General features: G+C 42.3%; 1 protein-coding gene across 3 annotated transcripts in view; it reads right to left on the bottom strand.

The window, feature by feature from the left end:
* The window catches only part of svep1 (sushi, von Willebrand factor type A, EGF and pentraxin domain containing 1), a 417,550-nt gene that overhangs the window by 340,005 nt on the left and 63,123 nt on the right, over positions 1 to 14,422 (bottom strand). For all 3 annotated transcript variants that reach the window (XM_072517335.1, XM_072517337.1, XM_072517336.1), the window contains exon 4: positions 7,514 to 7,672. In XM_072517335.1, the coding sequence (XP_072373436.1) occupies positions 7,514 to 7,672 (159 nt within the window). The remainder of the gene's footprint in view (positions 1 to 7,513; positions 7,673 to 14,422) is intronic.

The raw sequence follows: 14,422 nt of genomic DNA, 5'->3' as shown, positions 1-14,422 counted from the left end.
TGTCATTAAACAATGATTAACACATCACCCCATCACTGTCATTAAACAATCATGAAGACATCATCCCCATCACTCTCATTAAACAATAATTAACACATCACCCCATCACTGTCATTAAACAATCATGAACACATCATCCCCATCACTGTCATTAAACAATGATTAACACATCTTCCCCATCACTGTCATTAAACAATGATTAACACATCATCCCCATCACTGTCATTAAACAATTATTAACACATCATCCCCATCACTGTCATTAAACAATGATTAACACATCGTCCCCATCACTGTCATTAAACAATCAGTAACACATCATCCCCATCACTGTCATTAAACAATCAGTAACACATCATCCCCATCACTGTCATTAAACAATCAGTAACACATCATCCCCATCACTGTCATTAAACAATTAACACATCATCCCCATCACTGTCATTAAACAATTAACACATCATCCCCATCACTGTCATTAAACAATCATTAACACATCATCCCCATCACCATCATTAAACAATGATTAACACATCATCCTCATCACTGTCATTAAACAATCATTAACACATCATCCCCATCACTCTCGTTAAACAATAATTAACACATCATCCCCATCACTGTCATTAAACAATCATTAACACATCATCCCCGTCACTGTCATCAAAGAATTAACACATCATCTCCATCACTGTCATTAAACAATGATTAACACATCATCCCCATCACTGTCATTAAACAATGATTAACACATCATCCCCATTACTGTCATTAAACAATCATTAACACACCATCCGCATCACTATCATTAAACAATCAGAAACACATCAGCCCCGTCACTGCCATTAAACAATCATTAACACACCACCTTGATCACTGTAATTAAACAATCATTAACACATCATCCTCATCACTGCCATTAAACAATCATTAACACATCATCCCCATCACTGTCATTAAACAATGATTAACACATCACCCCATCACTGTCATTAAACAATCATGAAGACATCATCCCCATCACTCTCATTAAACAATAATTAACACATCACCCCATCACTGTCATTAAACAATCATGAACACATCATCCCCATCACTGTCATTAAACAATGATTAACACATCTTCCCCATCACTGTCATTAAACAATGATTAACACATCATCCCCATCACTGTCATTAAACAATTATTAACACATCATCCACATCACTGTCATTAAACAATGATTAACACATCGTCCCCATCACTGTCATTAAACAATCAGTAACACATCATCCCCATCACTGTCATTAAACAATCAGTAACACATCATCCCCATCACTGTCATTAAACAATCAGTAACACATCATCCCCATCACTGTCATTAAACAATTAACACATCATCCCCATCACTGTCATTAAACAATTAACACATCATCCCCATCACTGTCATTAAACAATCATTAACACATCATCCCCATCACCATCATTAAACAATCATTAACACATCATCCCCATCACTGTCATTCAACAATCATTGACACATCATCCCCATCACTGCCATTAAACAATCATTAACACACCATCTTGATCACTGTAATTAAACAATCATTAACAAATCATCCCCATCACTGTCATCAAAGAATTAACATATCTTCCCCATCACTGTCATTAAACAATCCTTAACATATCATCCCCATCACTGTCATTAAACAATTAACACATAATCCCCATCACTGACATTAAACAATGAGTAACACATCATCCCCATCACTGTCCTTAAACAATCATTAACACATCATCCCCATCACTGTCATTAAACAATGATTAACACATCATCTCCATCACTGTCATTAAACAATCATTAACACAACATACCCATCACTGTCATTAAACAATTAACACATAATCCCCATCACTGACATTAAACAATGAGTAACACATCATCCCCATCACTGTCCTTAAACAATGATTAACACATCATCTCCATCACTGTCATTAAACAATCATTAATACATCATCCCCATCACTATCATTAAACAATCATTAACAAATCACCACATCACTGTCATTAAACAATCATTAACACATCATCCTCATCACTTCATTCAACAATTAACACATCATCCCCATCACTGTCATTAAACAATCATTACCACATCATCCCCATCACTATCTTGAAACAATCATTGGCACATTATCCCCAATACTATCATTAAACAATGATTAACACATCATCCTCGTCACTTCATTCAACAATTAACACATCATCTCCATCACTGTCAATAAACAATCACTAACACATCATCCCCATCACTAGCATTAAACAATCATTAACAAATCACCACGTCACTGTCATTAAACAATGATTAACACATCATCCTCATCACTTCTTTCAACAATTAACACATCATCCCTATTACTGTCATGAAACAATCATTAACACATCATCCCCATCACTGTCATTAACCATTCATTAACAAATCACCACATCACTGTCATTAAACAATGATTAACACATCTTCCCCATCACTGTCATTAAACAATCATTAACACTTCATCCCCATCACTGTCATCAAAGAACTAACACATCATCCCCATCACTGTCATCAAAGGATTAACACATCATCCCCATCACTGTCATTAAACAATGATTAACACATCTTCCCCATCACTGTCATTAAAGAATTAACACATCATCCCCATCACTGACATTAAACAATCATTAACACATCATCCCCGTCACTGTCATCAAAGAATTAACACATCATCCCCATCACTGTCATTAAACAATGGTTAACACATCATCCCCATCACTGTCATGAAACAATGATTAACACATCATCCTCATCACTGTCATTAAACAATCATTAACACATCATCCCCATCACTCTCATTAAACAATAATTAACACATCATCCCCATCACTGTCATTAAACAATCATTAACACATCATCCCCATCACTGTCATTAGCCATTCATTAACAAATCACCACATCACTGTCATTAAACAATGATTAACACATCTTCCCCATCACTGTCATTAAACAATCATTAACACGTCATCCCCATCACTGTCATCAAAGAATTAACACATCATCCCCATCACTGTCATTAAACAATGATTAACACATCTTCCCCATCACTGTCATTAAAGAATTAACACATCATCCCCATCACTGACATTAAACAATCATTAACACATCATCCCCGTCACTGTCATCAAAGAATTAACACATCATCCCCATCACTGTCATTAAACAATGATTAACACATCATCCCCATCACTGTCATTAAACAATGATTAACACATCATCCTCATCACTGTCATTAAACAATCATTAACACATCATCCCCATCACTGTCATTAAACAATGATTAACACATCATCCCCATCACTGTCATTAAACAATGATTAACACATCATCCTCATCACTGTCATTAAACAATCATTCACACATCATCCTCATCACTCTCATTAAACAATAATTAACACATCATCCCCATCACTGTCATTAAACAATCATTAACACATCATCCCCGTCACTGTCATCAAAGAATTAACACATCATCTCCATCACTGTCATTAAACAATGATTAACACATCATCCCCATCACTGTCATTAAACAATGATTAACACATCATCCCCATTACTGTCATTAAACAATCATTAACACACCATCCGCATCACTATCATTAAACAATCAGAAACACATCAGCCCCATCACTGTCATTAAACAATCATTAACACATCATCCTCATCACTGCCATTAAACAATCATTAACACATCATCCCCATCACTGTCATTAAACAATGATTAACACATCACCCCATCACTGTCATTAAACAATCATGAAGACATCATCCCCATCACTCTCATTAAACAATAATTAACACATCACCCCATCACTGTCATTAAACAATCATGAACACATCATCCCCATCACTGTCATTAAACAATGATTAACACATCTTCCCCATCACTGTCATTAAACAATGATTAACACATCATCCCCATCACTGTCATTAAACAATGATTAACACATCATCCCCATCACTGTCATTAAACAATCATTCACACATCATCCCCATCACTCTCATTAAACAATAATTAACACATCACCCCATCACTGTCATTAAACAATCATGAACACATCATCCCCATCACTGTCATTAAACAATGATTAACACATCTTCCCCATCACTGTCATTAAACAATGATTAACACATCATCCCCATCACTGTCATTAAACAATCATTCACACATCATCCCCATCACTGTCATTAAACAATGATTAACACATCATCCCCATCACTGTCATTAAACAATCATTCACACATCATCCCAATCACTATCATTAAACAATCATTAACACATCATCCCCATCACTGTCATTAAACAATTAACACATCATCCCCATCACTGTCATTAAACAATCATTAACACATCATTCCCATCACTATCATTAAACAATCATTAACACATCATCCCCATCACCATCATTAAACAATCATTAACACATCATCCCCATCACTGTCATTCAACAATCATTGACACATCATCCCCATCACTGTCATGAAACAATCATTAACACATCATCCCCATCACTGTCATCAAAGAATTAACATATCTTCCCCATCACTGTCATTAAACAATCCTTAACACATCATCCCCATCACTGTCATTAAACAATTAACACATCATCCCCATCACTGTCATTAAACAATTAACACGTCATCCCCATCACTGTCATTAAACAATTAACACATCATCCCCATCACTGTCATTAAACAATCATTAACACATAATCCCCATCACTGACATTAAACAATGAGTAACACATCATCCCCATCACTGTCCTTAAACAATCATTAACACGTCACCACATCACTGACATTAAACAATCATTAACACATCAGCCCCATCACTGACATTAAACAATCATTAACACATCAGCCCCATCAGTGGCATTAAACAATCATTAACACATGTTACCTATCACTGTCATTAAACAATTAACACATCATCCCCATCACTGTCATTAAACAATTAACACATCATCCCCATCACTGTCTTTAAACAATCATTAACACATCATCCCCATCACTGTCTTTAAACAATTAACACATCATCCCCATCACTCTCATTAAACAATTAACACATCATCCCCATCACTATCATTAAACAATCATTAACACATCATCCCCATCACTGTCATTAAACAATCATTAACACATCAGCCCCATCACTGCCATTAAACAATCATTAACACATCATCCCCATCACTGTCATTAAACAATCATTAACACATCAGCCCCATCACTGCCATTAAACAATCATTAACACATCATCCCCATCACGTCATTAAACAATCATTAACACACCATCCCCATCACTGTCATTGAACAATCATTAACACTTCATCCCCATCACTGTCATTAAACAATCTTATCACATCATCCCCATCACTGTCATTAAACAATTAACACATCATCCCCATCACTGTCATTAAACAATTAACACATCATCCCCATCACTGTCATTAAACAATCATTAACACATCATCCCCATCACTGTCATCAAACAATCAGTAACACATCATCCCCATCACTGTCATTAAACAATCATTAACACATCATCCCCATCACTGTCATTAAGCAATCATTAACACATCATCCCCATCACTGTTATTAAACAATTAACACATCATCCCCATCACTGTCATTAAACAATCATTAACACATCATCCCCATCACTGTCATCAAACAATCAGTAACACATCATCCCCATCACTGTCATTAAACAATCATTAACACATCATCCCCATCACTGTCATTAAGCAATCATTAACACATCATCCCCATCACTGTCATTAGACAATCATTAACACATCATCCCCAGCACTATCATTGAACAATCATTAACACATCATCCCCATCACTGTCATTAAACAATCATTAACACATCATAACTCGTATTGTCATTAAACAATCATTAACAAAGTATCCCTATGACTGTCATTAAACAATGATTAACACACCATCCCCATCACTGTCATTAAACAATCATTAACACATCATCCCCATCACTGTCATTAAACAATCATTAACACATCACCCCCATCACGGTGATTAAACAATCATTAACAAATTATCCCTATGACTGTCATTAAACAATGATTAACACATCATCCCCATCACTCTCATTAAACAATCATTAACACACCATCCCCATCACTGTCATTAAACAATCATTAACACATCATCCCCATCACTCTCATTAAACAATCATTAACACATCACCCCCATCACGGTGATTAAACAATCATTAACAAATTATCACTATGACTGTCATTAAACAATGATTAACACATCATCCCCATCACTGTCATTAAACAATCATTAAACAATCATTAACACATCATCCCCATCACTGTCATTAAACAATTAACACATCATCCCCATCACTGTCATTAAACAATTAACACATCATCCCCATCACTGTCATTAAACAATCATTAACACATCATCCCCATCACTGCCATTAAACAATCATTAACACATCATCCCCATCACTGTCATTGAACAATCATTAACACATCATCCCCATCACTGTCATTAAACAATCATTAACACATCATCCCCCTCACTGCCCACTCTCCAAACGTTAACACACACTTCAGCTTCTGCAGGTGCTCTGTAATCTTTATTGGTTTGCTTACCCATTGAGAATGTATTTATTCATAGTAATGAAATTTCAGATGGAGGTATTCGTTGATGTTGCACTTCTGCTCCACTCCGCACTTTCTCACCAGTTGCATTTTAAAGATCTGTGCGTCCTGTACTGAATAATAACTCTCGCTAAAATCCAATGATAGAATTCGCCCTCTTGGTGGTGTTCTTGGTACTGTTCAGATTGCCATCTCTGCTGCAATGCAATCCTGGGGATTCCTCGACTTCGTCTGGTGCAGTCCCGCATTTCCACCATTTGTCCTGCCCCTGTTTGCATTACCTTCTGATCTCCAATTGCGCAGGTATAGACCTGTTCTTTCTCCATTGGATTAACTCTGGCAGTGAGACAACATTTTCTCCCACCCCACCAATATTTTATTACTCATAAATTAATATGCCCCCAGATAATGTAATTAATACGCGAATGCAGTTAATTTTGTTATTATTTTTCTTTGTTCACTTGGTGACATGGAGAGGAATTTTCTATTTCTGGAGAAAATTAGGATAATGTGGTTGTTTTCCTGAAAAGGTTTTGCTCGTCACGATCCTCACAATGTTGTGGTGTTCAATAGTTCTGTGTTTGGTTATGTGAGTCTGTTCCTCCTGATGCTCACTGTGCTTGGTTGGTTGGTAAAGCCTGGGGGTGCACTCAGGTCTAATAAACAAACTTTAGATGAGCTTGTAGTTGGAACTGATGCATGGAGCCGACCTTCTGAAGCACTGTGAATAAAATCTGTTGCACTCATAGAAACTAGTGTCATCTCTGCATAGCTCCGCGACATAAAATATATGACAAACTCACCTTGACATACCTGTCCTACAGCTTTGAATCCTTCCTTGCAGATGCAGTCCTTGATTGAGGTGCTCCCTGGTAGGGACGTGTAGTTGTCATTGGGGCAGTGGAGGCAGGTGCTGAGTCCACCAGGCTTTGCTTCTGCCTTGTAAGTCCCAGATGGACAAGCTAACATAAAGGAATTCAAAATGGAAAAGTTAGCATGAATTACAATTTGCACAGCTCGGGAAATTTGCAGGTATAGCAAGCAACTAGGAGAATGAATTGAATAAGAATCTTTCTTGCCAGAAGTTGGGTTACAATCATAGAATTTACAGTGCAGAAGGAGGCCATTCGGCCCATCGAGTCTGCACCGGCTCTTTGTTGAAAGAGCACCCTACCCAAGCCCACACCTCCACCCTATCCCCATAACCCAGTTACCCCACCCAAGACTAAGGGTAATTTAGGACACTAAGGGCAATTTAGCATGGCCAATCCACCTAATTTGTACATCTTTGGACTGTGGGAGGAAACCGGGGCACCCGGAGGAAACCCACGCAGACACGGGGAGGATGTGCAGACTCCGCAGAGACAGTGACCCAAGTCGGAATTGGACCTGGGACCATGGAGCTGTGAAGCAATTGTGCTAACCACCATGCTACAGTGCTGCCCTTAGTGTAACAATAAGGTTATTTAATTACAATTAAGTAAGGCTGTGGGGGAACCACATTTGTTATACAGTGCGCCTGTCTTGCCTTGTTGACTAAGGAACCTGCCTCAGAGGGGATGCAACAGAGTTATTAGAGTTAGCCCTGGGATATGAGGATTGTCCCATGAGGATTGAGTAGAATGGGCCCGAGTTTAAAACAGTGAGAAGTATAACATATATAATTCTTGGAGATCTTGGGCGCGATTCTCCGACCCCCCACCGGGTCGGAGAATCGCCGGGGGCTGGCGTGAATCCCGCCCCCGCCGTGTCCCGAATTCTCCTCCACCAGAGATTCGGCGGGGACGGGAATCGCGCCGCGCCGGTCGGCGGGAATCGCGCCGGTCGGCGGGCCCACCCCCGGCGATTCTCCGGCCCGTGATGGGCCGAAGTCCCGCCGCTGTCAACCCTCGCCCGCCAGCGTGGATTAAACCTCCTTTTGAACGGCGGGACAAGGCGGCGCGGGCAGGCTCCGGGGTCCTGGGGGGGGGGGCACGGGGCGATCTGGCCCCGGGGGATGCTCCCACGGTGGCCTGGCCCGTGATCGGGGCCCACCGATCCGCGGGCGGGCCTGTGCCGGGGGGCACTCTTTTTCTTCCGCCTTCGCCATGGTCTTCACTATGGCGGAGGCGGAATAGACCCCCACGCCTGCGCATGCGCGGGGATGCCGTGAGCGGCCGCTGATGCTCCCGTGCATGCGTCGCCTGGCTGGCGTGGCGCCAAAGGCCTTTACTGCCAGCCGGTGGAGAGGAAACCACTCCGGCGCGGGCCTAGCCCCTCAAGGTTGTGGTTCCCGCCACTCCATTACGCCGGAACCCCCGCCCCGCCGGGTAGGGGAGAATCCTGCCCCTTGACAGAGTAGAGAGATTGTTTCCTATGGCTGGATCCTGTAGAAATAGATGTCAGGGTCAGAGGATAAAAGGTCAGCCAGAGAGTGGTGCGAATGTGGAACTTGCTACCACATGGCATATTTGAGGTGATTATTATCGACGTATCTAAAGGTGTGAGGGGAAATGTTTTCACTCAGAGGATTAAGATCCTTTAGAATCCGCTTCCTCCGATATCTGTGGATGCACAGACGAGAATAGGCAAGATTGAGATGAATAGATTTTCGGACATGAAGTGAATCGAGCAAGAGGGGGATAACGTGGAGTTACGGTGGAAGATCAGCCATCATCTTATTGAATGGCAGAGCTCGCTTGAGGGACTGCATTCCCCATTCCAGCCCCCATCTTTAACTCTTATTCAAAATTCTGTTAATTGCGGAAGCTGAAATCAAACTCTGTTTCAATCCCTACCAGCTGTTAAAAAAAATATCTTCAAGAACAATCGCCAAGACTGAATTCACAATGTTTGCCTGCTCGGCCACTTCACTGAGGTGACTGGATTGAAACTTAAATTTAAAAAATTCCCGTCAAGACATATTTATTTTAACTTCAGAGGTACAGACTCTTTGGAATACTTCGGTTTTGCTTTAAATTACGCACAGATGTCTTCAAGATTTGCAATTTTGATGGGGTTGACTGGGGCCTGAGATAGGTAGCCCATGAGTTTGGACTTTACCTTGTTGCTGATGCTTTTTGCAAAACGCAGGCAGGGATACGAAATAGAATTACAGATATTACAAGGAAAGAATATCCAAAGTGGCAAAAATGAATTCAATGATGTATTTTCTACAGCACAGAAACAGACCATTAGGCCCAATCCTAGTGTTTATGTTCCACTCGAGCCAGCCCATTATCTTCATCGGATCCAATCAGAATATCCGTTCCTTACTTTTTCCTTCATGCTTATTGAACTGCCCCTTAAATACACCCAAGTACCATTCTCACTGCTCTCTGGGTAATTTAATTAATTCTTCCATGGGATGTGGGGGTCACTGGCAAGGTCAGCATTTGTTGTCCATCCATTGAACTGAGTGTCTCGCTCGGCCATTTTGGAGGCAATTAAGAGTCAACTACATTACTCTGGGTCTGGAGTCACTTGTAGGCCAGACCGGGGTAAGGACAGCAGATTTCCTTCCCTAAAGGACATTCATCAACCAGAGAGAGTATAATGACAATCGGTGATAGTTTCATGATCACCATTACTGAGACTAGCTTTCAATTCCAGATTCAATTAATTGAATTTTAATTCCCCCAGCTGTCGTGGTAGTTTTGTTGATAGATCGTTAGTCTGGACCTCTTAATTACTAATCCAGTAACATCACCACCACACCACTGCCGCCTATGCCTTCCGCCCTGGGTAAAGGAGTTCTCCTGAATTCTCTTTTATTCATTTACAGGCTGTGGGCTTCGCTGGATCACCATTGATTGCCCAACCTTAGTTTCCCTTGAGAAGGTGATGGCGAGCTGCCTTCTTGCACCGCCTCAGTCTCTGAGGTGTAGGTGGACCCACAGTGCTGTTAGGGAGGGAACTCCAGGATTTTGACCCAGCGACAGTGAAGGAACGACCGATATATTTCCAAGTCGGTGAGTGACTTGGAGAGGAACTTCCAAGTAGTGGTGTTCCCAGGTATCTGCTTCTTTTACTCTTCTAGATGGTAGCCATCGTGGGTTTGGAACGTGCTGCCGAAGGACCCATAGCGAGTTCCTGCAGTGCATCTTGTAGATGGTACATGCGGCTGCTACTTTGAGTCTGTGGTGGAGGGAGTGAATGCTTGTGGAAAGGGCAGCATTTAATTTGGCTACTTTGGTCTGGATGGTTTTGAGTTCCTTGCGTTGTTGGAGCTGCATTGATCCAGGCAAGTGGAGAGTATTCCATTACATTCCTGACTTGTGCCTTGTAGGTGGTGGACAGGCTTTGGGGGGGGGGGGGGGGCGAGTGGTCGGGGAGGGGGGAGTGGGGGGGGGGGGGTTGGTCAGGTGTATTACTGACCACAGGATTCCTAGCATAGTCCATAGAATCATAGAATCATAGAATTTACAGTGCAGAAGGAGGCCATTCGGCCCATCGAGTCTGCACCGGCTCTTGGAAAGAGCACCCCACCCAAGGTCCACACCTCCACCCTATCCCCATAACCCAGTAACCCCACCCAACACTTGTTCACTGTCTAGTCAATGGTAACCCCCAGGATGGTGGGTGTGGGATTCAGCAATGGCAATGCCATTCAATATCTAGGAGCGATGGTTAGAGTCTCTCTTGTTGGAGATGGTCATTGCCTGACACCTTTGCATGCTGCAAATGTTACTTGCCACTTGTCAGCTCAAGTTGACATTTATTAGTGACTACCTTATACAATAATAATATAATATAATAATAAACATAGCACAAACCGTGTTGAAACAACCCACACTTGCAAACGCCCATAGCAAATAGCTACTGTTAGATGTAATTCTGCAATTGGGCAGCACTTGGTAAATAATCCTGAGTCAGCTAATTGTTACACTAAGATCCAGTCAAAGGCAATTAGGGATGGGCAATAAATATTGGTCCAGCCAGCGATGTCCACAACCCATGAATGATTTTTAAAGTATCGGTTGAACTCGTAACATGGCCCATTTAAAGTCATCATATTCCAGGTGACCATCGGCTGCTTTCCCCTTTGAGGGGGAAAGCTGACTGGTGGTAATTTAAACTGAAGATCACCACCACACATCAGGTGAGGAGCAAGATTGAGATGGATAACCCGTGGATAACCTCGTGGATAACCTCAGCCAGTGCGGGATTTGAACCAGCTCTGTTAGCCTCGCTTTGTATTACAAACCAGCTGACCAGCTCTCACTTGCTCAAAGTGGCGTACGTTCACACACGCGGACGCGTTCTCTGCAAACAAAAGGAATATGTTCAAGCCTTGTGCCATTTTTGAATTACTCAGGAGCTTGGGGCGCCACTAGTTCACTGTTGCTTCCTCCATGTCAACTGCTCAGCTGATCATAGTTGACTTGCCAACCAATCAGCACCTTTTTCTCCTGCAATATAAATTGTAGAGATTGTTGGCCTAATTTGGCCGAAATTTGACATTCTTGTCTTTGATCTGATGAGTGCAAGATGAAAAGCTTCAGCAAATTGTGTCTCTTTAGGCCAATACTTTATATTTATGGTCCCATTGGCTCCCCCTCAAAAATACTAAATAAAAGGGTACGGTATGTGTGCTCTGCAGGAACACTGTCTGCTGGTACTTCATCCTGGTTCCTTTGCAGGTATTGTTAGTGGTGATTAACTATTGCATTCCACTCTTCGAGGCAGATTCAAAGTCTTCCTCAGCTGTAAAGGGAGTTGCAACTGCGTTATTCTGAACCGTGAACTCACCATCTGGCTAACTGTGCTACCCAGACCCCCAGACCACACTGCTCGGCACTGCAGCAACTCTCCAAGGTTCATTCAACAGCTTCAGGATGGCAGCCGGTGACTTGTGGTGTGCCTCAGGGGTCTGTGCTGGGGCCACAACTTCTCACAATATACATTCATGATCTGGAAGAAGGAACTGAAGGCACTGTTGCTAAGTTTGCAGATGATACAAAGATCTGTAGAGGGACAGGTAGTATTGAGGAAGCAAGGGGGCTGCAGAAGGATTCGGACAGGCCCCCCCCCCCCCCGCGCCCCCCCCCCGCAAAGCCTGTCCACCATCCACAAGGCACAAGTCAGGAATGTAATGGAATACTCTCCACTTGCCTGGATCAATGCAGCTCCAACAATACAAGGAACTCGAAACCATCCAGACCAAAGTAGCCGAATTAAATGCTGCAATGAAGTGGCAAATGAAATACAATGTGGAAAAGTGTGAGGTTATGCACTATGGAACGAGGAATTTAGGCATAGACTATTTTCTAAATGGGGAAATGCAGGATGGCAGCCGGTGACTAGTGGTGTGTCTCAGGGGTCTGTGCTGGGGCCACAACTTCTCACAATATACATTCATGATCTGGAAGAAGGAACTGAAGGCACTGTTGCTAAGTTTGCAGATGATACAAAGATCTGTAGAGGGACAGGTAGTATTGAGGAAGCAAGGGGGCTGCAGAAGGATTCGGACAGCCCCCGCCCCCCCCCCCCCCCCCCCCCGCAAAGCCTGTCCACCATCTACAAGGCACAAGTCAGGAATGTAATGGAATACTCTCCACTTGCCTGGATCAATGCAGCTCCAACAATACAAGGAACTCGAAACCATCCAGACCAAAGTAGCCGAATTAAATGCTGCAATGAAATGGCAAATGAAATACAATGTGGAAAAGTGTGAGGTTATGCACTTTGGAACGAGGAATTTAGGCATAGACTATTTTTTAAATGGGGAAATGCTTAGGAAATCAGAAGCACATAGGGGCTTGAGAGTCCCTGTTCACGATTCCCTTAAGGTTAACGTGCAGGTTCAGTCGGCAGTTAGGAAGGCAAATGCAATGTTAGCATTCATGTCAAGAGGGCTAGAATACAAGACCAGGGATGTACTTCTGAGGCTGTGTAAGGCTCTGGTCAGACCCCATTTGGAGTATTGTGAGCAGTTTTGGGCCCTGTATCTAAGGAAGGATGTGCTGGTCTTGGAAAGGGTCCAGAGGAGGTTCACAAGAATGATCCCTGGAATGAAGAGCTTGTTGTATGAGGAACATTTGAGGATTCTGGGTCTGTACTCGTTGGAGTTTAGAAGGATGAGGGGGGATCTTAGTGAAACTTACAGGATACTGCGAGGCCTGGATAGAGTGGACGCGGAGAGGATGTTTCCACTTGTAGGAAAAACTCGAAGCAGAGGACACAATCTCGGACTAAAGGGACGATCCTTTTGATGCACGATCAATCACTACTGAAGCGAGATTGTAGTCCAATTGAAGGCTTTAATGAACAAGTAGTTACCCCAGCAGCTCCGGTACAGAATGACTGCTGTGGGTGAAACACAGACTCTTATGCTCCGTCTGCTGGGCGGAACCAGCAGGCAGGTTCCACCACTCAAACTACAGTATAAGGTACATCCCACCTAGGTACCGCGATACCCCTAATATAGCCTACCACACCTTTAAAACCGAGATGAGGAGGAATTTCTTCTGCCAGAGGCTGGTGAATCTGTGGAACTCTTTGCCGCAGAAGGCTGTGGAGGCCAAGTCACTGAGTGTCTTTAAGACAGAGATAGATAGGTTCTTGACTAATAAAGGGTTATGGGGAGAAGGCAGGAGAATGGGGATGAGAAAAATATTAGCCATGATTGAATAGCGGAGAGGACTCGAATGTCCGTGTGGCCTAATTCTGCTTCTATGTCTTATGGTCTTCCAAATCAGAGACCTCTACCAGCCCTAAAGACATGGGCAGCA

This window comes from Scyliorhinus torazame, chromosome 9, assembly GCF_047496885.1.
Source record: "Scyliorhinus torazame isolate Kashiwa2021f chromosome 9, sScyTor2.1, whole genome shotgun sequence".
NCBI lineage: Eukaryota > Metazoa > Chordata > Chondrichthyes > Carcharhiniformes > Scyliorhinidae > Scyliorhinus > Scyliorhinus torazame.
This window is presented reverse-complemented; position numbering and strand designations above follow the sequence as displayed.